The sequence below is a fragment of the Metopolophium dirhodum genome, chromosome 1, assembly GCF_019925205.1.
Source record: "Metopolophium dirhodum isolate CAU chromosome 1, ASM1992520v1, whole genome shotgun sequence".
In the NCBI taxonomy this organism is placed as follows: domain Eukaryota; kingdom Metazoa; phylum Arthropoda; class Insecta; order Hemiptera; family Aphididae; genus Metopolophium; species Metopolophium dirhodum.
Genome location: NC_083560.1, coordinates 152,851,698 through 152,877,155, shown reverse-complemented (window position 1 = coordinate 152,877,155; position 25,458 = coordinate 152,851,698). Strand labels below are relative to the sequence as shown.

Sequence of the window (25,458 nt, the reverse complement as noted above, 5' to 3'; positions counted from 1 at the left end):
ATATTTCTGTAATATAATATAGTCTCTGAACAAACTACTCAATTAATTGTGTATGTATGAATATTTTGAATTATTAAATAAATACATTTTTTAAAATTATTTTATTTTATTTCCAGATTGTAAAGTTAATTTTTACGAATAGGGAAATATTAAGTCAGCCTACTTAAAGGTTATGTTATTAAATTGTAATACGATTCCTCATAAGTAGCATTATGAGGTTGTTAAAATAGAAAATTTTACATTTTTAAAAAAAATTAATCAGACATTTCCAATTTTTAATTAACTTATTTTCAAAAAATGTAAGATGAAAAATTAACTATGTTTGTACTAATTGTATTTGTTGTATTTGAAGTCCGTAGCCCTTAAATAAGTTTAAATGTAGAGTAGTTAATATATTATGTACATTTAATTTTTATAATTTTATCAAGTGTAGTGTGTGTGTCAAGTGTTAATATTTTTTGTTGGTTTATGACCTTACCCAAATTCTGCAAAAACTTGCATTACGGAAATTAGGCCATACTCCAGTAGAATTATTGATAACTAATGCACTTATTATTTTTGATAATTTAATATTAAATTAGTGTCCATTAGTGTGGCTTATTCACACACAAGATAGTTTTTACATTAAATGCATATTATGTGTATTAGGTTTTAATACAATAGCAATTATTTATTAAAAGCATACATTTCTTAAAAAATTATTTTATTTCATATTTTTAGTATTAATTATTATAATCACATTCTGTTTTGGAATATAAAATTCTTATGGATAAAAAATATTTAAAAACATGTTTTAATAAAAATGTTGTATTGTAAACGACTTGAAATAAATGTATGGCTGCTCTATTCTAAATACTGTTATGTAAAAAAAATGTTATTAATTTCTAGCTTCTCCCCTACAAACGGCCTTGTGTGTGATTTGACTTATAACTACTCTTAGAATTATGTTGGGTTATGGACTTTTAGACAAATGAATAAAATTATTTTATAACTTTTATTAAAATTTTTTAATGTAAACATTTATTCATAATTTTCAAAATGTCCTCCATTTCTCGCTACACATTTCTCATGCCTCGTCATAATGGAATTAGTTAGCAGTACCATATTCGCTATAAACTCTAATCGCCTCTCTGGGTCAGAAGGTTTTAAACCTTGTACATAGTGTATTTTATACGGGTGATACAAATTTGTCTTTAAAATACGGTGTACAGAGGTATGGCTTATGTTTGTTTGCCTGGATATTGACCTTGTAGAAGCATGCGGATCAACACTAAACGCAGCCAAGATACTAACCGAATGTCGCTCATCAGATGTGACATTATTTTTTGATTTATGAAGACCATTTGGAAAGCTACCTAGAGTTAAAAATAAGAGAATTTAATTTTTTTTAATGTTGATTGTGATTGTGTATGTACTATTGACTTATAATTTTGACAAATATATTTTTTAATTTTAAGTGTTATATTTTATATATTTATATTGCCAACGTCCAACGCTTAATAAGTTAGTGATGGCAACTTGTTATCAATTACGGCAACTGTTACAAACTGTTCTCAAAAAATAACAGTTAAAATCATAAATATTTATGGTGAAAATAACAGTTACCTACTGTTGTAGACTTATTAGTGTTATTAGAAAAGAACAAATAGAACAATTAAAAAATATCAATAACATGACCAGTAACAGCTAACAACAACGCAATACTATTGATAACAGGGTAACAGAGAATAACGCCAGTAACCTGTAACAGTTTATAACCAACGAACCAGTCGCTAATCAGTAAGACCAAATTATCAGAATAACCGTAACAGCTTGTTATTGTTACTAGTGTAGTACCTGTTATCAATCAATGTCCTTGATATTTTTTATCATCACTAAATAAGTGCAAGTGTACAAATACACAACAAGCGCCTCGTATAATTCAGTTTTTAATTGGGTATATTGGATCAACGACTGAATGAAAATAAAAAATTTAAACGCTGCAATCCTTAAAAATAATAATCTTAAAAAATGGAAATTCTGAATATGTTATAAAAATATTTAATTTAATTTAAATTTTTTTATTTTCAGTACTAAAAAATAAACAAAAGAAAAAATAAATTATATATGTAGCGCTAGGGTCTATAAATGATAAATAAAAAAAAAAATAAGAAAAAATTGATCAGAAAAAATGTTATTCCATAAATACCATAGTCCATCCAAATTCCACATATTATATAGTATACAATATAAGACATAAGTAAAAGCATTTAGCAAAATATACAACTATGGTCTATGAGGAAAGCAAATTAATAAAATTAATAAAATTTTACGTTTGTCATTCTTAACATACAATCCCATGCAAATCCTGGTGTTGTAAAATACCACATAGGATCTAATTTATAATTTTTTAAAGAAATATCTCTAAAATTTTCTATTATGTCTGTTAATAATAAAACATCGATCTTATTATATAAACTAGTGAATTCACGCATATTTTGTATATTAAACACTTTCCAAATTTTCTGTGAGTTTTCATATTCCTCTTTAGTTATATTTTTATCAGTGAGAGAACTATAAAATTTTTCAATAGGAGGTAAACATGTTTCATTAAATTTTTCTTCACAATCCATATACTCATAGGGATAAGCTAACTTTCTAGTAACTAAATCTAAATGTTCTTCAGGAAAATATTTACTAAGTTCTTTAAATTTATTTTTTAAATTTAATTTCGAATCATTTCTTAAATTATTTGTTAACTTGTCTAAAGAACTGGGTAAAAATTTGAATGAATCTATAAATCTTAATTCTGTAGATATTTTTATGTCTTTGCCATTCCTAGTTACTACACGTGGTATAATTTTTGAAAAAGAAATATATTTTTCCTCATTATTTGCGAGCATTTTTATTTGTTCATTATCGTTCCCAAATTCTTTTATAAATAGATGGGCATCATAACCTGAAAGATTATGAAAAACAATTGGAATAAAACGTGGATTTTGGTAGTTAAGATTACAGATAGAATGTGCTGCTCCTCTATATTCTCCAGTTAAGTGGTCATGATCCCGAACTTTTCTCATATTTTTATTTTTATTTTCTAATTCATTTTTAAGCTTATCTTCATACAATTTTAATTCTTTAACATCATCAGTATTTTTATAATATTTAATAGTGGCTTTAATTATTTTAAGATCATCTTCATGCAATTTTAATTTTTTAACATCATCAGTATTTTTATAATATTTAATAGTGTCTTTAATTATTTTAAGTTTATCTTCATGCAATTTTAATTTTTTAACATCATCAGTATTTTTATAATATTCAATATTATCATTAATTATTTTAAGATCATCTTCATACAATTTAATTTTTTTAACATCATCAGTATTTTTATAATATTCAATAGTGTTTTTATATATTTTAAATTTTTTCTCTAACATTGGAGGTATTTCACTTAAATATCTTTCACAAATATGACATTTATTAGATTTATTATAATAATTATTTAATTGTTCTGCATTCAATGATTTCATAGGAACTATTTTATCATATATTTCAGAAATACTTATTTCTTCATTTTTCATACATTCATAAAATACTTGAGCTACGTTTGGACCAGAATATGTTACAGGAGGCTTATAATCACCATTACTATATTTAATATAATAACAAATATTATTGGGTATATGTTTCTGATAACAATTAGTAAAAGACTCTGTATCATTTGGTTGACAAGTATATATTGGTTTAAGAGTACATTCATAGTCAGCAAAAACCACAAAAGGTACTCTTAAGGAATTATTATATTTTTCAAATACTAAAGTTTTATTATAGGGTTCTGGTAGAACTATTTTAGCAGCTTTATTATTAGCACAATAATGTTTATGTTCATTTAACTTATTTTCTGTATCAAAACTATTTAAACACATTTTACATAAAAATCTTTTATGACCATCTTTTGTCATTTGACTTCCACAAAGTTTCCATAAATCCTTAATCCAACAATAATGACCTTTATTCTCATTATCCTCTCTTAAATACAACAAATCTATATGATTTGTTTTTTCATTTGTAGTTACTTCTAATGATACAATTATATGATTATTTTTACTTTTTTCTTCTAGACAGTAAATATTAACAGATAAATTGTTAATTAATTTAACAAATTTTGGAACATCTTTGGTACTTACTGGAAATTCTATTTTAGATTTTTTAATTACATCATCATATTCATTTTCCCATTTTTTATATTTTGTAACTCTTTGTCCATCTTTTTTAGCAGGATGTAAAGCTGAGAGTATTGCCCAAAGAAAACATTTATCATCTTCATTTTTAACATTTATAATAGCATGTTTATCTCCAATGTTTTTAGGTAATTCAATATATGAAGAACCCTTAAAAGGAACATATTTATTTATATTTATTCCCAAACTTAAAATTTGATGAAGTCTCCATTGAGAATTTTTTATTATAAAATCTTCTTCTTCTTTTACAATTTTAATTTTTTCATTTGTATAATAAACATTTAAGTCAGAATTTGTAGTTAAAATTTTATTTGTTGTTTTAAAATTTTTTTCCTCATATTCCATATTTTCTTTATTAGTACCTCTCTTATATATAGCAAGAAACATAATATTAACTTTTAAATTTTGATTCTTTAATAAATGTTTAAGTCGTCCTATTACTGGTTTATCTAAACGATTTAAAAATGTTTGTATATCTTTAATACCCATATTATTTTTAATAATATAAGTTTTTAACAAAGCTGGGCACTAACTAGTTAGAAAGTTAAAATTAAGTTAGAAAGTTACTTTTTAAGTAACTTTCTAACTTAACTAGTTAGTTTTAAATCATATTAACTTTGTAACTTAACTAGTTGAATTTAATGTGTAAAATAGTCTTATCTAACTCGTTAGAAAAAAAAGTAACTAGTTATTATTATAATTTTTTTTTCATTCCAAAATTCCAAAAGCTGTTCATTAATCATAACATTACGGCTAGGTTATATAGATTATTGGCTCATATAATATAATATTATTAAATATTAGTATTTACTATTTATAATAATGTACGCACAGAAACCACGGTTTTTCCGCGTAGTCTGTAGAATGTAGATATCTACTAGATGTCTAGATATAAATAGTATCTATACGGGTGGCTTAACCAATTAGTATAGACACAATATCGTATAAATCGTATAATATCAAATAATATTTACGACTGTCGCGACGCGCGATTATTCTAGAATCCTACACACATGCACATGACGACTGAGAACCAAGACACTTTTGTGACACTTTACGATCGTGATTCATACGCGCTGTTGCCTGTTGTTGTTTTCTTTTTTTAAACAGTTTTCAGTACCAATACGTCTCGTGCCTACTTTCGTTGTTGTGCAAATTGTTCATTATAAAATTGAAATGAGTGTTATCGTTGCTGATTCGGCTGTTGCCGATAGTAATTATAATTTAAAATGGCCACAGTTACAACAGTTTTTTGAACAACAAGGAAAGATTGAGGATAAAAATATTGAATTTAAATGTGTATTATGTAAACCTAAACATAAAACATTATCCACTTCAAGTACAAAGTATTCAAACTTGAGAGCACATATTAAGGTAAATTTAATCTTGGAATATATTTAATTATTTTTAATAAATAAATTTTTTTCTTCTACTTACTGGCATGGTTGTATGGTTATTATTTGTCCAATTAAAGTATACATTTGCTGATTATTATTTAAAAAAATTAATAACATATACTTGAAAAATGAATAAATAATCACCCGCCTACCAGCAAATTAGTTACTATGACTAGATATGGCCTAAGCTATTTAGCCATTAAAATAAAAGGTGGTTCTTTATTATTTTTGTTAATGGTTAAATCTGAAAAATTACTAATTAATAATTATAGATTATATATTTATACTTGTCATTGTTTGATTTTTTTAGAGTACACATAAATCTATGTTAGATAAGTTTAATGATATGGTTAAAAAAAGATCACTTAATCAAGATAAACCGAGTACATTGAAACAATTAAATTTACATGAATTTAAAAAACAAAAAACTAAGTTGTCTCAAGCTACTTTTGATAGAGCCAACATGGAATTAATAATTAGTACGGTGTCCCCTTTTTCATTCATTGAACATCCTGCATTCCTCAAATATACTAATACTGTGGCACAAATGGTACCAGTATCTAGAAGAACATTGATGAGAAATATTAATTCAAGTTTTGAAGAAATGAAAAATTCAATTATCAAAAAGTTTAATGATTTGGAATATGTATGTGTTACTGCAGATTGCTGGACTGCATTCAGAAGGTAAATGTTTTAGTACATATAAAAATATTTCCTGTTTGATTTATCAGCTTTTTCTCTAGTTTTTACTATATTAATGCAACAGTTTTAAATAAAATTACTTTTTAATAATACCTACCTACCAGTCCTATCATCATGTCTTTTTTCAACTACTTAGGTACCTTCGTATTATAATATATATATATTTTAAATTAATCACAATCTATTCAAACTATTCACAAATCATTGTTACTTACACACTTCTAATGCTTGTAATTTATTTTATTTCATTATTTGGTAGGTCTTATATGGGCTTTACTGCACACTGGATTGATCCATTCACCTTTGAACGCAAGTCGAATGCCATTGCTTGTAGGCGTATAATTGGTAAACATACATATGATGTTCTAGCTGATATGATTGAACTTGTGTTGAATGAATACAAAATAAATACAAAAGTAACCTATATGGTTACAGATAATGCATCAAACTTTGCTAAGGCATTCAGGTATAATAAATATTTATTATTAAAAGAATAAAAGAAGAGAATCGGCTAACCATTTGTATTATTTGGTATTTTAATTTTTAAACAAATAGTGAACTGACATCTTCTAAATATTGTATTGTGAGACAATTGTTTTACTCATACCTACTTAAAGTAGTATTTTTCTTTTTACATGCCTACTTACTTATATCATAATTACAATTACAATTTTTTCATTAGACTTTATAGCACTACTGAAGATGAAATAGAAACTCCAGAAAATGATTCACTTATATATTCAACGGATATTTTTGAAATTTTAAGTGAAGGGGAAGAAAGACATTTTAGGCTGCCTAAACAACTGCGCTGTGCTTCGCATACATTCAATTTGCTGGCCACGAATGATGTGAATAAATTACAAATCAAAGATGGACCATATAAAACATTAAGTAGAAGGGCTTTTGGAAAGTGTAATGCACTTTTCAATAAACAAAATATGAGTACATTGGTGGCAGATAAAATTAAAAATCATCTAGGTCGATATTTAATCACACCAAATGATACACGGTATTTAAAATGACTAACTATCATAGTATACATCTATATAATTAATATCTTTATTTTGAATATGCCTATTAGTTATTCTTTTTGTTTTTGTAGTTGGAATGCTTTGTATGACTCTTTGAGTTTTATTATAAGCCACTTTGATGAAGTAGAGAATATTTGTACTGATATTCAGTTGCCTTGCCTAAGTAAACCACAAGAAACAGATTTTTTGACTGAATATTGCAAAGTAACTTTTAATTATAATATAAATGTTGATAGTATTATTAACCCCTAAAGCAGTAATGATTTAACCAATAGACAATCTCAATATGCTTTGATAAATAAACTATTATATTTTGATCTTTAATTTTTCTAGGTTATGAAACCTATTGCAAAAGCTTTAGATATACTGCAAGGAGAAAAATATATTTCTATTGGTTATCTTCTCCCTACATTAACAGCTGTAAAAAAATCATTAAATCAACTTATATTGCATGGAAACCTAAAATATTGCAAGCCATTAGTTGAAGTGCTGATCAGTGGATTAAAAAAACGGTGATTAATGATTTTGAAATTGATTAATGAAATTTTATTAATTTTAAATATAATTTATAAAATATTTCATTTATAGGTTTGATACAAATTTTGAATCTTCAGACATGAAATTAGCTGCTACTTTAGAACCAAAGTTTAAGTGGAATTGGGCTGAAGTAGAAATGGTCAATGAGTTGAAAGAATGTTTAAAAGCAAGATTGTCTGAGCTAATTGCAGAAAATACTAAATGTATTATGAATGATAAAACCAATGAAGTCACATATGATGATTTTTTACATTTCGATGCTTTAGAAAATCCAGAAACAGATAAACTTCAAAATTTATTTAATGAATATTCAAACTCTTCTCCTAAACTACCATTAAACACATTTTCTGAAGAAATACAAAAATTATATATTAAGTATAATACAAGTATTCCCTCTAGTGCTCACGTCGAGAGACTTTTTAGTGCAGGAGGCCAATTGTTCGATGAAAGGCGTGGATCTATGTCCGATGATACTTTTGAAATGTCACTTCTGTTAAAATTTAACAAATATTTTGAATAAAATATACTAGCATATAGTCATATAAATTATATTATGTATTATTATTAAATATTAACTTATTATTTACATTTTAACAAAAAATTTTTTTAATTTTTATAAACTAACTTCTAACTTCTACTCTAACTTAGTTACTATTTTCACCAAACTAACTTCTAACTAACTAAGTTAGAAATTTTTACAGTTTCAGAAACTAACTTATATTCTAACTTAGTTAGTTTTTTTATTGAAGTAACTTAACTTCAACTAGTTGAAAAAAATGACTAACTTGCCCAGCTTTGGTTTTTAATCTACTTTGAAATGCTGTTTCTTCATTTTTTAAAACAGGTCTAATCGTGTTGTTATTTTCAAACATTTTTGCATTAAAATTGAAAACTTTATGTGGTTTGGGTATTCTCTCTTGTATTGGTCTTATACCATTATTTTGATGACGAATAGACTGCAAATGTTTAGACCAACTGTTGTATTTAACTGTTACATTACAAATATCACAAGTTTTATCTGCAGATCTTTGTATTCTCTCTTGTTTTGTTCTTACATTTTTTGTTGTTGTACCTCTGTATGTTCCTCTACATCGAGGTATAATTGTTTGATCTGGATCATTGTTTTGGTGACGAATAGATTTCAAATGTCTAGACCAATTTTTGTAACTAACTGTTAAGTTACATTTTTCACAAGTTTTGTTAACCATTTTATTATTGTTAACATTTCCTTTAACTAAAGGTTCAATTTTTTTATTTTCCATTCTTTATTATAGAGAATATTATTTTTTTTTTACATTCAATATTTTAATAAAAATAATTTTTATTAAAAATAATATTTAAATAATATTAAGATCCCATACTAAATTCACACATTTTAATATTTCCTAAATCTTGAACAATCTTAATATTGTCTAGATAATAGTGATTATAATCACTTGTTGCAATAATTTGATCATTGGCTATATGACAAAGTTCTAACCAAGTTGGTGAATGTAATAGTTTAGAAATATAAGGATTTCCATTTCCAAAATCAACATCTCCTTGACTAATAATAAAAATATTTCCTTCAATTGGAATTTTATTTAGATTATATTTAATACTCTCAGAATTTTCATAGTATTCAAAAGCACAAAATTTCACATAACATTTATTTTTTTGTATACTTTTTTTTATTTCATTTCGCATTAATTTCAAAAAATTAAAATTTTTTAGTCTATATTGATTAATTGGTACACCATTATATTTTGTATTAACTCTACGAGGTAAAATTGTTTGATCTATATCATTTTTTTGATGACGAATAGTTTTCAAATGAGTAGACCAACTTTTGTAACCAATTGTTAAATTACATTTATCACAAGTTTTAGCAGGATATTTTTTTTTATTTAATACATCCATTTTATTATTGATATCAATTTCTTTAATTAAAGTTTCAATTTTATTTAATCCATCCATTCTTTATTATATTCTTTATTATTTTTTTACATTCATTTTTCAATAAAAATAATTTTTATTTAAAATTATATTTAAATAATAGAAGGATGTTTATATAGATATCACTTCCTTTAACTTAGGTCATATTATTAAAATATTGTGTCTTGTAACTCTTTGTTATAAAAACTCCCTATAATCTTTTTATTGTTTAAATCTATAATTTTATAGGTAATAGGAATTGTATTTAAAATTTCATTAACTATAAATATTTCTTCTGTCCAATTTTTACTATATTTATTACCAAATGTTTTTTTAAAAGCTGGTATTCTTACTCTATCACCTACACTAAATTTAATTTTTGGTTTAGGTTTGTTTTTTGTAGAATATAATTTGTGAAAAACATCTTCTTCGTTAGATTTATTTACTTCACAAGGTCTCGTACCAATAGATCGATGTATGTCTTCGAAATTATATTTATCTATTAAGGTTTGTAAACTTTTAATCCATTTTTTAGAATTTGTAAATTCAAAATGTAATCTCATTTTATTGTTTAATGTTCTGTTAAATCTTTCAATAATTGACGATTTTTCTTCATTTTGGGTGTGATACATTTCAATTCCATATACTTGCAAAACTTTTTTAAAATGTTTATTTTCAAATTCCAAACCTTTATCTGTGTGAAGTTTTTTTGGTGCATTATGATTTTGTGATATAGCTTGTTTTATTATTTTTTCAAATGCTTCTGAAACATTAATTCCATCTTTCTTTTTGAGTTCTAAAGCCCAAGAAAATTTTGAAAATGTATCTATAACAGTTAATATATAAGAATAACCCTCATTTTCATCAGAATAATTTCTCATTATAACTAAATCAGCAGCCCATAAATCATCAATACCTTTAGTAATTATTCTTCGTTTAAGAAATTTTTTTCTAACTGGTTTATGAAGTTCTTTAGCTAATATCATTTTATCTGTATCATTTAATTTTTTATTGGAAATATTATGTCCAATTGTAGGATTTTTTATAAATTTACTTTTATTTGTGTTACAGTTGAAACATTTTGATGAAATTCTCCATCTACCATTAACTGTTTGAATTTTAGTTGCATTAATATTTTTTGTTTGAATTTTACATTTAAGACAATATATAGTTTCGTTCATTTTTTATATTTATATTGAAAAAAATTTTTTAAATAGAAAATTTTTAAAAAAATTATTGAAAATAAAAAAATTTATATTTTCTAATATAAATAAGAAATGGAAATGGAAAACTTTAAAGATGCTTTAAATAAAATGAACAATGGATATACATTTATAAAATTTAATGATTTGGAACAAGGAAAACCATACACAGTAAATAAGTTCATAAAGATTGATACAAAGTTTGGAAAAAGAGTAAGTGTTGTATTAAACGATGAATATATGTTAAATTTACCAGAAAGATATAAGAATGAATTTACAGAAAACAAAATAACATGGTATAATACATGTTCGGAAACAAAATTGAATCTTATTTATAATTGTGAAAAAATTTTAAAGAATGGGAAAACAAGACATGATTTTAATTTTAAATAAAAAATAAATTTACTTTTATAAATGGTATTTATAAAAGTTAAAAAGGGTTGTATTAATTTAAACAAAACTATTCACAATGATGATGGTGATCATTTTTTAGGTCTCTATTCAATAGTTTTGAAAGGCAACAATTTTATTAATATTGAATCAGACTGTTGTATAAAAATTAAACAGAATATAATACATATAAAAACAGGTAGATATAGTATTGAACAATTGAATAAAGAAATAGAACCACTTATTATATCATTTTCTGATGAAACTAATAGAATTACAATTAAATCTCCTTGTTATTATAAATTAGATGAAAAATTAAAAAAATATTTAGGTTTCGAAAACAGTGAAATTGATTTTTCAATGACAAGTGAGAAAAAAATGTATCATCCTATTGATGGTGAATATTATATAAATATTGAAAAAGAATGTGAATTTAGATTAGGTCGAAATGGTCAAATCCCACTAGGTACAATATCTATAGGTATTTATTCAATAGGCGAAATTGAAAATTTATTTAATTCATTCGGAACTAAATTTGTGGCTAATTTTCCTAAAATAAATCTTGAAATAAATAACAATTTATTAAAAATAACTGCTTCAATCGGTCTGTGCTTTGATGAATATTTGTCAAATTGTTTAGGTTTTGATTTTATAAGACGTTTGTTCCCTATTAATAAAACATGGCCTAAATGGAAAGAAATAGAATCAGGTGTTGAGTATATACACCCAGATATTACTTATACGGTAATAGGAAAAAAAAATCCAAAATTTTACACTCAAGATTTCTTAAAAGAAATAAAAGGTATTATTTCTAATGAAAATAGTAAAATAGAATTAAAAGGAAATTATTCAATTAATCATTTAAATAGTTTATTCAATTCGATTATGAAGTTTGAAAATAATAGTGATTGTATTAAAATAACAACAAAAGATTATTTTTCATTTGATAAAGATTTAAATTTAAGTTTAGGATTGAATGATACAATACATACACATTATGGAGAAAATTCATCATTAAATAATAACAACAAAATATTAGAAGTACATTGTAATATAATTGAAGAATCTATTACACATCATATTGATGAGCTATCTCATTATGATGAAGTTTTATTTTTATTTCAATATAATTCTAATAGTGCTTTGATTAAACCTCATAAAATGATATATAGACCAGTGAGTAAAAATCGATTTCAAAAGATAAAAATTTATATTTTAGATTTGAAAGGTAATATTGTTAATTTTGATGAAGAATTTATTGGTGTTCTTGATCTAATCAAAAAATAAATATGAAAAGTTGGCCTCGGAAATTCCGAGGGCAACTTTTTTTTCAAGATAAAATATCTTGAAAAATTAAAGTATGGAACGATTTTTTTTAAAAACTTTCATCAACTATTCCTCTTTCAATATCAAACGTATACACTGCACTAGAAATTAAACAAACATAACAAATTGTGTTCTCAGGTAAATTTTTACTGAAATCTACGTTTAAAATTAGTGTACAGTTGGTGACCGCAATTTGACTTTGATGTCTACTCATGTTAACAACAAAAAATGGTCTCTTTTTAAACATTTGTTTATCTAAATACATTAATGGATTTTCTTCATGTGATTTATAATAGGTTTTTTTATAACTCATATGATCTTCATATGCTTGACAAAATTTCATATCATTAAAATCAAGATTTTGCAATTCATTAGGATATTTTTTTCCATTAACTTTAAAAGAATAATTTACAACATTACAATCATCAAAAAAAGCAGCATTACTATCTTGATTGTCTAGTTTATTTTTTTGAAAATAAACAACACCAAAAAATGGATGTTCATTATTCCGATAATTAGGTGATACATCGCATCTTATATTTTTTCCAGTAAGATTTCTTATTTCAATTAATTGCCATTTTTTAAAATCTAAAATAAATGGTTTCTTAATTAATTCATCAACTATTTGAATTTTTGTTATTTCATCATATTCTATTGTTTGCATTTGAACTTTTAATTCTAAAATATTAATTTTACCCTTTTTTGCTTTAATATTTTTTGTATCTGCTGTAGCTTCAGTGTTTGTTTCTAGAATCAATGCATCATCATCAGTATTTCTTGTAAAAATTATTTCAAATCTAGCATTGTAAATTTGTTTTATATCTTTCATTGACCCTAAACCTAAGTGTGATAAAGGAATGATGAGCTCGACACTTCCTCCCCCTTCAGATGTAGATTGAAAACCTGAATTTTGTGTAGGACCATTTCCATCAACAGCATAACTCATATAACCTTTTACTGTACTTAGTCTTCCAGTATTCTCACTTTCATCTATAATTTTATTATTTAATTTAATTGTAACTTTTTGAAACAAAAATGCTCCAGCATTATCAGATAACATAACATTCGATTTTGCTGGATATTTAGTACCATCTTCTTGTACATATTCAAGTAATAAATAAAGTTTTGAATTTTTAATATTCAGAAATTTATCTTTACCATCTACTATAACTATTGTATTTCGGTTTGGTTTATTTAATTCTGTTGTAATTTGAGGTATATAACTTTCATATTGGCTATTTATTATATAATTATCATATTTATTAAAAATATTTTCCATTTTCTTATTTATATTACCAAATATATATTTTTTTTTTTTTAAATAAATGGATAAAGTAAAAGTAAAATTTTTTATTGAAGATGAAAATAAAAAAAAATCTTTATTTGAATTACCTTCACGTGTTTTAATTATAGGACCATCTGGTTGTGGTAAAACAACCTTGTTGTATAATCTGATTATAGATTATTGGATTCCTTATTTAAATCTATATATTTTTACAAAAAATATTGAGCAACCCATCTATAAAGAAATAAAAAAAATATTTGATGATATACCTTCTATAAACACACATTTTTCTAATGATGAAATAATATCTGTAGATGATTGTGAACCAAATAGTTTAGTGATTTTTGATGATTTTCTAAAAGAAAAACAAGACATGATAATTGAATATTTTATAAGATCAAGATCAAAGAATATTAGTGTTATTTATTTAACACAAAGTTATACTTCAGTAGATATAAAAACAATAAGAAATAATTTGAATGTTTTAATTGTTTTTAATCAATCAAATTATTATATTGAAAAAATATGGTCCGATTTGATTAGTGAAGATGTACCTTTAAAAAAATTTAAAGAAATTAATAAAACTTATTGTAAAAAATATGATAAAAAAAGTAAAATAAAATCATATGGTTTCATAACAATAGACTTGATAAGAAATTTAATCTATGACAGTAAAGGTTATACGATTTTATACATAGATGAATGATTATGTTTTATTTTTATTTTGTATAATAAATGGATATTAAACAAATTCAAAAAGAATTAAAAAAAAAAATTAAAAAAAATGTTACATTTGAAGATCAAAAACAAAACAATTCCAAGGTAGGAAATAATTTAAAAAACACATCAGATGTAAAGATTCAGACAATAATTAATACTAAAAAAAAATTACAAAATAGATTTAAAGATAAATTTTTTAAACCTAATGAAAAAGAGACTGTTTTTATAAAAAAAGATGATGAAGATGAAGATGAAGATAATATTAAAAAAGAAAAAAAACAACATAACTCTACAGATGTAAATAAAATAATTAATGTTCAAAAAAATTTACATGATAGATTTAGAAATACAATTGTAAAACAAAAACATGTAATTGAAGAACAACAAAAAAAGTATGGACCAATAATAAACGCATTAACAAATGTTAATACAACAATGAATGCAGTTAAAGATGTTGCTATTAAAACTGAAGGAGACATTCAAAAATTAAATAAACCCTATTATTATGAACCTAGAAATCCAGAATTAAAAAGATTAACAAGTTCAGAAGAGACTTTTGGAACTCCAAAATTTTCTAGTCAAAAATCAACAAATAATTCTCCATTACCTACAAATATTATAAAGTTAGATTCTATTGCGGCAAAATATGTACCAACTATAAAAGAAACTAATTGTTTTGGAATATATTATAATGAAAAAGATAAAATTCATATGATTGGAAAAAATAAAATCGATTTTGATAAAAATGATAAAATTTTAAATGGAAATAGATATAATGGAACTCCAGGTTTGTGGAGATTATTAACTCATCAAATTATGACCAGTCCAAAATTTTATACAGAGGATGATTTTAATATTTATAAAAATATATTAATTGAAACTAATTCTATATATCAAAACAATGATCCTTCAACGAAAAGAGTTAAATCAAGTGGTGGTGACAAATATAATAATATGATTAAAAACATTTGGAGAGAAATGAATGTAAATAATGAAGAAACTCCTGATAAAAAAAAAAATAATAAAAAAATTAGTAAAAAGAAAGAAAATAATGAAGATAATGAAATTATTGAAAAGATAGAAAATAATGAAATATTAGCTGAAAATAATGAAATATTAGCTGAAGATAATCAAATAGGGAAGGGTTTAAAGAAATACACAGAAAATCGTATTGAATATCGTTATATTAGTAATGTAAACCAAGTTATAGATAATTTACAGTTTATTTCTGCAGAGGAAAGAGCTGGAAATAATAATTTTAAAAACGAAAAACTTGGTATTCTTCATTTGTTTAAAATAATTATGGAAAACCATATTGATACTCCTGAAGGTATTGAATATTTACTAAAATATGTAACTTGTTTACCAAAGGAAGTGAAAATATCAAAAGAAAAAATAACTAAACGTATACATTATATATCAATTGAAGAAAGTATAGGAAATAATATTTACCATGATGAAAAACTTGATATTCTTAATATTTGTATTAGAGAAATGGAAAAATTAATTGATATACCTATTATTGGTGCAGATTATTTATCATCATATGTTTCATGTTTACCAAAGAAAATTATTACAGGTTCAGGAATTGTTAATTTTCTTTTGAATTGTTCAAGTGTACCTCAAATACATTGGCCTGGTTATAATTATTTAGGACCGGGAACAAAGTTAGAAAAAAATAAAAAACCTATAAACAAATTAGATGAAGCTGCGAGAGAACATGATTATTTTTATAAAGATAATAAAGATACTAAAACAAGACATATTGCTGATAAAATTTTAGAACAAAAAGCAATGGAAAGATTTTATGATCCTCATAGTTCTATAGGTGAAAAAACTGCAGCCAAATTTACAGCAAATGTAATGAATGCTAAAAGACGATTTGGAATGAATTTAATTTAATTTATTTTTTTTTGTATTATAAAATGAATCTAAATTTAAATAAAAATCAATTAAAGAAAATATTCGAAGCTCATAAAAATAATAAAGATGTATCAATTCTAATTGAAAATAATCAAATTGATAGTGGAAAACATAAATTTATTCTTGAGTCAGAACAAATAAGAAAATTAAAAAACGCTAAAAAAAATAATACCAGATCAAGATTAGAACTTAAACATGTTCAAATTAAAAAAGGTGGATTTTTACCAATAGCTATTGCTGTGATTGAAGGTGTAAGTGCTTTGGCTGCAGGTGCAAGTGCAGTTTATACTGCAATAACTGATGCTAAACATAAAAAAAAATTGGAACAAGAAACAATTCGACATAATAAAGAGATGGAAAAAATTAGATCAGAAGGTTCTGGTTTGAAGAAAAAAAAAAAAATATTGAAAAAAAAATTAAAAAAATGAATAAATTTGAAATAAATACATTTAGAAATAATATTGAAAAATTTGAAGGTATTTATACACGGTTTTGGATTAAAGAAAATAATATAAAAATTGAACCTTTGAGTAATATAGATATAAATTATTTTGGAAATAAAATAAAAAATTATAGAGGGTGTTTTATGTTAAATGAATTACCTACAACACCATGGGAAAATGAATGTGGAGTATTTAATTTAAATGATTCTACTCAAAATGGTTCTCATTGGGTTGCATGGAAAAAAATAAACAATACATTTAAAATATATTTTGACCCATTTGGTCATATAGTTGGTGAGCCACCAAAAGAACTTTTAAAATATTTGGGTAAAGATAATCTTTTTTGTACTGTTTCCCAATTTCAATACTATAATGACCCACCTATATGTGGGCATTTATGTTTAGAATTTATTGAAAATTATAAAAAATTTATTTAAATATCATAATTTTTTTAATAGAAATATTTCTATTAAAAAATAACGAGTTAACGACTTAACGAGTTAACGAGTCGTTTTTTTTTTTACGTTTATGTTAACGAGTCGTTTTTTTTTTTTTTTTACGTTAACGTTAGGTTAGGTTAGGTTACGAGTCGTTTTTTTTATTTTTTTTTTACGTTTTTAAATATAGTATGTTATTTAGAAATTAATATAATTTTAAATACTGTTTAAAAAAAATTTTTTTTATTTTTTATAATAAATAAAAGAAATGGTAAATGAAAAATTGGAATTACTTTTAAAGTTGGTTGAACAACAACATAAAATATTACATATCTTAAATATGATTAATGAATACAATAACACTGACAGCGACAATGATAGTGATGATGGTTATGTTAAGAATTTTAAACGACTAGAAAGAATTAAATTTAAAAAACATAAATAATAATTATTTTTTATACATATAATACTTACGAAGTATTATATATTTATATATTTATTAATAATAATAATAATAATAATATATAGCTAGACTGATTATTTTTTAACATCCTGTTGTAGAATGTTATCAGCTGACTAGTATACAGTGTGAATATAATACTTCGTAAGTATTATATATTATAGTATACAATGTGATACAATTATACTAGCTTAACACTATTTAAATAATGTTTGTTATACTATTATACATGCCCGAGTGTCGTGGCGCAGTGGGGAAACGTTAGGCTTTGTATGCATACATAGTAGGTTCGATACTGGCTGAGGGGAATTTATTTGTGGTATTTTCAGCTCTACACGACACGTGGCTTGTTCGATTATATGATGAGTATAGTCGGATTTAAGTCACTAGTGTGACCTGTGATATCATATCTAGGTTCTCCTCACTGGTCCCTGGAGTCTACAAATAACGTCTCATCATTGTGCTATGATACGATGACGGCTATATATATATCTTAGTAGTCCTGTTGTACAGATGTCAACAAAAAAAAAAAAAATATAAAAAAATATAAAAAATAAAAAAATCGATGTCTGTACAATGGGGGACTACTTTTGCAAATTTTTTCTATTTTTTTTTTCGATTTAAATTATTATTAACACGGTCGTATAATTTGACCTTGTTAAATATTACAAGTCCTATATTTCATTTAATATTTGATATTATCATGTCGGATCAACACAGATGTGTTTTATATGCTTATCTACACTACATATTAAAAGTTTACCCCCCGCTTCATATTTTTCATTTAAGTATAACTCCGTTGCTATTTATGTTAGAATCTTCATTTTTACATTAAACATTTTTGATTTTAATTCTTTATAAGTCCCCCTCATAGTATCATAGTGTAAAATTGTTTTCAAAGATTTTTGGATTTTAATAACACGTGCCCAATTCGGGTGAGTGTTAAATATCATATTTTTTTTAATAAAACAATTCTATTAAAAATTAAATTAATTAAATTATTATATTCTAAGCATTTTGTGATCGGAATCTGTACCTCCCATACCAAGACAACATATTTTAATATTTCCTAAATCTTGAACAACACAAATATCATGAAGATATTTGAAAAAATAAGTACCAGTTGTATTTATTAAATCATTAGCAATTTTACAAATTTCAAGCCATGTTGGTGATTCTAGTATTTTAGAAGCATAAGGTTTTCCATTTCCAGAAATGTCCATGATCGACAATTAAAATATTTCCTTTAATTGGAATTTTATTTAGATTATATTTCATAATTTTAATATTTTTATTTTTATTAGTATTATAGTATTCAAATTTACAAAACTTAACAAAGATTTCATTATTTAATATTGAGTTTTCTATTTCGTTTTGCATTTCATTTTTTTGTAATTTATTAAAATCATTGATAGTTGTTTCCATTATTTTATTATTTATTATATTTTTAATTTTTAAATTAATTTTTTCAATTTCTTTTTAATACATTTTGCAATTAAATATGCTATTTCGATTTTTATTTTTGATAGAACAATTCTATTAAAAAATATTTTAATTATTATTGCATTTCGATTTTGAAAAAAATATTTTGGGGTGATTTTGCAAAAAATATTTTAATTATTATTGCATTTAGATTTTCTTAAAAATATTTTGGGGGGATCATGGCATTTCAATTTTTAATTATTAATAACATAAGTTTTGCGAAAAATATTTTAATTATTATTGCATTTCGATTTTTATTTTTAATAATTAAGTTTTGCGGAAAATATTTTAATTATTATTGCATTTCATAAGTTTTGCGAAAAATATTTTAATTATTATTGCATTTAGATTTTCTGATCTTTTTACACATTGTTTTCTTTGTGATATTTTATTGATATAATATGGACTGCGCCAGGAATGGTATATATATACTACTACTTATGGGTATTGAGTGTTTAGACTTAAAGATTTTTTTTCATAGATTATTTAAAATAAAAACATTAAAATAGAAGTAGTTGAAAGACGGTTTCTCAACTCTCACTTTTAGTCACTACTATAATATAAGCTGTTTTCTTTTTTTTGTTAAGTTATGATCAAGTAACAATAATACGTTATAATTACACCATAGAGTAATAATACTAAAATGAATTACACCACGTCCACAGTATAGAAGATAACTGATGTACCATACTATCATAGATTTACATAGATAAGATAGAACATCGGGCTTATCATTCATCAATAATATTGATAATTATTACCTAACCTCAAAAATCTTTAATAGTCAATCTCTTTCATGATAATAACTATAGATACCGTTATCTAGTAGTTGTTGCACGATACCTTGTTTTTATCAATGTTAAAATACTATAGCTGATTATAAATATTTGTTATAGATAACGTGATTGTTGTATTACACGTGTAATATTATCTTACGTAAAATGTTTTAATATAAAAAATTTTTTTTATTATATTAAAATATTCAATAATGTTTAATGACTGTATAAAATATATCCTAAAACGTATATTATATACATATATAAATTTAAATTATTTTTTCTATGTTTTTTTTATTGCTTTTACGTTAAGATTATTCGAAAGCTGCTATCGCACGTTGATAGTAAACACGTAGTTGCTTTCGTGACAACGTAATGCTACCGTACGAACTCTACAATAGTTACAATCGCCCTATCTACTATTAACTAACATATAAACTATCACGTTTTTTTCTATTATCGTGTGACGTAGCTTCACTAGCAACTAAAATTTTATTGTTTATGATATAAATGCTATATTGTCTAATTTTTAAAGTTTTTTTATTTAGCTTTGAATAATATAATTAGTTATTATTATATATACGTATATACGTACATTCGTTGTTTTATAAATAATCGCTTTAATAATTAGATTTATATAATATTTTATATTTTATACTAATGTATTTAGTCAAAAATTACAGATAATGAATTTTTGGCATTCATATGATTTTTGTAATGAACAAATTCAATATTATGGAGAACAAATTGTAACCTTAACGAAGATGATTGATGAAAATAAGATTAAAGAAAGATATGAATATAAAGATCTCAAAAAAAAAATTAAAAACCTGAAATTCATTATTTATTTAAGTAGAACAAACTCTAACCCAAATTTTTCTTATATAAAAGATTTAAACGCAAAATTAGTTTTATTAAGAGAAGAAAAATGGATATATGTAAAAAATATAGTGATTTATATGTTACAAATTTTCGTAAGCGAGAACACTGTTTCGGTAAAAGGTTAGATTTTATTACAAAAGCAGAATCTAAGCGTGAATGATTTAGATCAGGTTAAAATTTTTTTTTTTAAATTTGTTATGAATAATTAGTAATAATATTATAAGTTTATATTTATGTATATAGGTATTCAATGTAATTTTCTTTTTTTATAGTTTATAATATAGTATTGTTTTTTTCATTTACGTTATTATTAAATTATTCGTTAATTTCTGCAAACTAAATATAATCATTGAAAACTATAATTTATACACGATCTACCATCATAGTTAATTTTTATTTTGATATAAATGCTTATATTATACTTGGTTTCATAAAATAATATAAGCATTTATATGTGAACTAACCTAATAAAAAAACATTTATATAAATATATATATATATATATATAGGTCAGTCAGAGTGATTAATCATTACGCCAGAAAAATCGTAAGAGCTGATGAGGCCTGTGACAACGAACAAATATATGAATGTGTATACAAACTTTCGAAACTACCGATGACTATAGAACTTTTAGAAGCCACTGGAATTGGTCTAGTGGTCAACAAATTAAGAAGTAGAGGCGGAGTCGTAGGGAAATTAGCAGAAAGAGTAGTCTCTACTTGGAAATATGTTGTAAAAACAGAAATATTATTATTTTCTCAAGGAGAACCATAGCTTTTAAGTGTTAAACATGGTAGTAAATTATGATTAACACAATTTTTTCTTATATAAAAGAGTTAAATATAAAATAAAATAATAAATTATTATTATTATTGTACATTATTTTATTTCTATTCAATTTTTCTAGAATAAAAAAAAACAAAAAAAAAAAAAAATGGAGTCGTCACTTATCTTGGAAAAAATCAACTCCATATTACAACAACGTGACGAAAACAACCTCGGCATGGATGAAATCAAAGTCACTTTCAGAAAAAACTTGAGAGAAATAAATATAAAGATTCTGAAAGCGAGATTGAAAACGACAAGAGCAATATTAGAAGAAGAAAAACAAATGATGATAAATAATTATAAAAATTCAAATTATACAGCGTTTCTTTGTGAAAAAAATATACAGAAAGGTCTTAGTGAGTTGTATGAACAATTAGACAAATATTGATAATATTCAGTTTTTTCAAAAAATAAAATTTGTTTTTACAAATAAATTATTTTGTTATTATTTATTATTTTATATTATAAAAATATATCGAATGATATTGTAATAAATTATAAAATATATCATTCCTGTGTATATAATATCTGTTGAAGAATAATAAATGTTTTATATCATCAATTCTGGATAAGTTTGATAATCGTTCAAATAAAACTAATGTAATAAAAATGTTAGGAAAAGTGGTTTAGATTTAAAAAAACGTATCAATTAACAGTTAGTTTTGAAATTCTATGTAATTTTCAGAATCATGAACTCAGAAATAAACGTAGTTAAAAGCAGAATTCTAGAAGTAGAACAGCAGGTGCGTGACAATAAACGCTATTGTATCGAGAAACGGAAAGCATTTCAAAAAGTATTTACAAAAATTAATGATTGTATTAAGAAAAAAACAGTTTTTAAAAATAAATTGATAAATGAACATAATAGTTTCGAAAAATATTCAAGTGAATGTAAAGCAGATCTTCAGTGCCGGTTAACAGAACTAAACAATCGGTTAAGAGAATTAGAATCTGAGTAATTTCTTATTATATTAACCAATTCTTTTTTTCTTTGTAATAATTTAGAATTAATACTTTTATTATATTTTGAAAACAATATTCTGAATTGCTTGCATAAGATTTAAAAAAAAAGAAGTTGATGTTATAATAAATTTACAATATTATGATTGCTTTTACCTATGTTTTTTTTTTATTTAATCTATTTTTTCAGTTTCATAATGAAAAGAAAAACGGTTACAAAACACGAGCGGATGTCATCTTCTGATGAAGGTTTATTTGAAATCGAGAGATTTAAGAAATGTTCAAAAACATTTTTGATTAAGAATACTTTAAATTTTATAGACTACACGCTTTTTTTTAACTATGTTGTGACTGCTCGATCATGTTTGTCATGTTCTCGAGAGTCATGTGGCCGCCTCGAACATTTCACGGTCGCCAACCACGAACCGAGACCCGAAAGCCGGAGTGCCGTGGATTTTTTTTTATTATTTAAGAACGTGAATACATTTGACCCAGTAATAGGACAGGTGACCGACGGTGAAATAATAACACCTCAATTTGGGGAAAGATATATATATATGAGTTTATTTGAATAAATTTGTATTAAGTTGGTGCCGAGAAAGCCGAAGGCTTAAAACTCGGTCAAAGTAAAGCTATAAAGATAATAATAATACATTTTAATAATAATAATATAAAACATAAACACTACTCACCACACGGCTCCGACGGAGCGGTTTACCGGCGGGAGGACAACAATAATGTACCACAATAACAACAAGTACAATAATAATAATATAATAATAATAATAATATAATAATAATACCCTAAATAAGTACCGGCCACGGTGAGAATAGTAATAAAGATGTACCCAAAACGTTACCAGTAAATTAGTGTGGGTCCCGTGCCGCCCCTCGGCGCATCAGCGAAACGCGTGCTACTCGCTCATGGTACCGGGAGCTCAGACGGGAAAAAAGGTAGTGATGGCTTTTGCTGGTGTCGGTCAGTTCTTTGCGACCTTTGGTGGCACGGAACACGACAGGTGAGGGAGGGGGCACATACGTACAGATAACGTGAGTGGCCGGTACTCTGGGCCGTGGGTACTAGGAGGGGAGCGTGTGTACGACTGCCGGAACGGTGGTGCAGTACGGCGGAGACTGAGGCGCGGGGGATAGTATTTCTTATCTATCTCGTCGCATTTCGCGCTCTCCGGTACCTGCTAGTACAATTATAAACTATGGTAGTATCGTTTGCGTTGGACGTCACAATGTTAGAGATAAATTAATTTTAAAGTTAAAAGAATCATGTTTACAATCATCTATAAAATTTAATTTACATGTGGATAGCGTATACGAAAGAATACTCACTCAAGAAGTTCGGGACATAGCTTTCAAAACTTCTAATACACTTGCGTGTAATTCATCCAATTTCAATAAATTACTAAATGGAATGTTCAATAAATTATTATCTGAACAAGACCAGTTTTTAGCGAAAGGATCTGGGTGGTCCCTTAAAACTATAGATGTATTACAATTGAGGGGCCTCAATGCAAAACGTACTTTTTCCATTTTTATAATTTTTCAGTAGAGCAGGTTTTCTGTTTAGAGTATTTTTAATTGTCGTAGACCATCCCGGAGTATTTTAAAAACTTCTAAAAAATATTCTTATTTTGTTTATAAATTCATTTCTTGTCTGTTTAATTTATTTATTGCCTTTTCTTAATATATAAAAATATCGTTTTCTCCAAAATGGACCTTTTCCGGAATAAGTATATTTTGCATTAATTATGGAAAAAGTACGTATTGGAAAAAATATAAACAATTTTAAACAAAACGTACTATTTCCGGAAAACGAACATTTTGTAAAAAATCTATTAATTTAGTCCATTTTGCAAAAAAACTAATTAATTTTGATAAAATGGACTTTTACCGGAAAAAGTACATTTTGGAATAAATTTTAATTGATTTTTTATTTGAAAAAAATTAAAGAATTAAACTATAAATAATATTAAAGAGTTGGTAATAATATAATACAACATTTTTTAACTTAATTTACCCTTTTATTTTATTTACCGACCTTTGGTAAAAATATCATATAATAAAATAATAACAAATAATAACATTTTATAACAATACATAAAATATAAGAAGTAGTATAATGATACATTAATACATTAATATTTAGTAACATTTTTTAGTATCAAAAATTTTATTTATATAATCATTTATTTACCTACCTTGGTAAAATATCAAACAACTAAATTAGAATAATAATAATAAATAACATATTATAACTACAAAATATTATAGTATAACAATACATTTTATTAACATTTTAGAGTGTCAAATAAAATAACTTTTATAGACGAGAAATGAGTTATTATATAATAATTTATTTACCTACCTTGGTTAAATATCAAACAACATAATAATAATAAATAACATATTATAACAGAATATATAATATGTAGTATAACAATACATTTTAGTTATATTTTTGAGTATCAAAATATAAAATAATAAATTATCAACTAGAAATTAGTTATTTAAACATAGGTAGTAAT

The 25,458-nt window shown here is 24.4% G+C and overlaps 1 protein-coding gene across 1 annotated transcript; it reads left to right on the top strand.

The window, feature by feature from the left end:
* Window positions 1-5,584: 5,584 nt before the first annotated feature.
* LOC132933402 (uncharacterized) lies at window positions 5,585-21,904 on the top strand. Its single transcript, XM_060999694.1, has 7 exons — window positions 5,585-6,304; window positions 6,582-6,788; window positions 7,005-7,331; window positions 7,425-7,557; window positions 7,687-7,865; window positions 7,942-8,382; window positions 21,640-21,904. Exons 1-7 carry the CDS (start codon window positions 5,946-5,948, stop codon window positions 21,902-21,904), a joined length of 1,911 nt encoding a protein of 636 aa, XP_060855677.1. The 5' UTR covers window positions 5,585-5,945.
* Window positions 21,905-25,458: the final 3,554 nt, after the last annotated feature.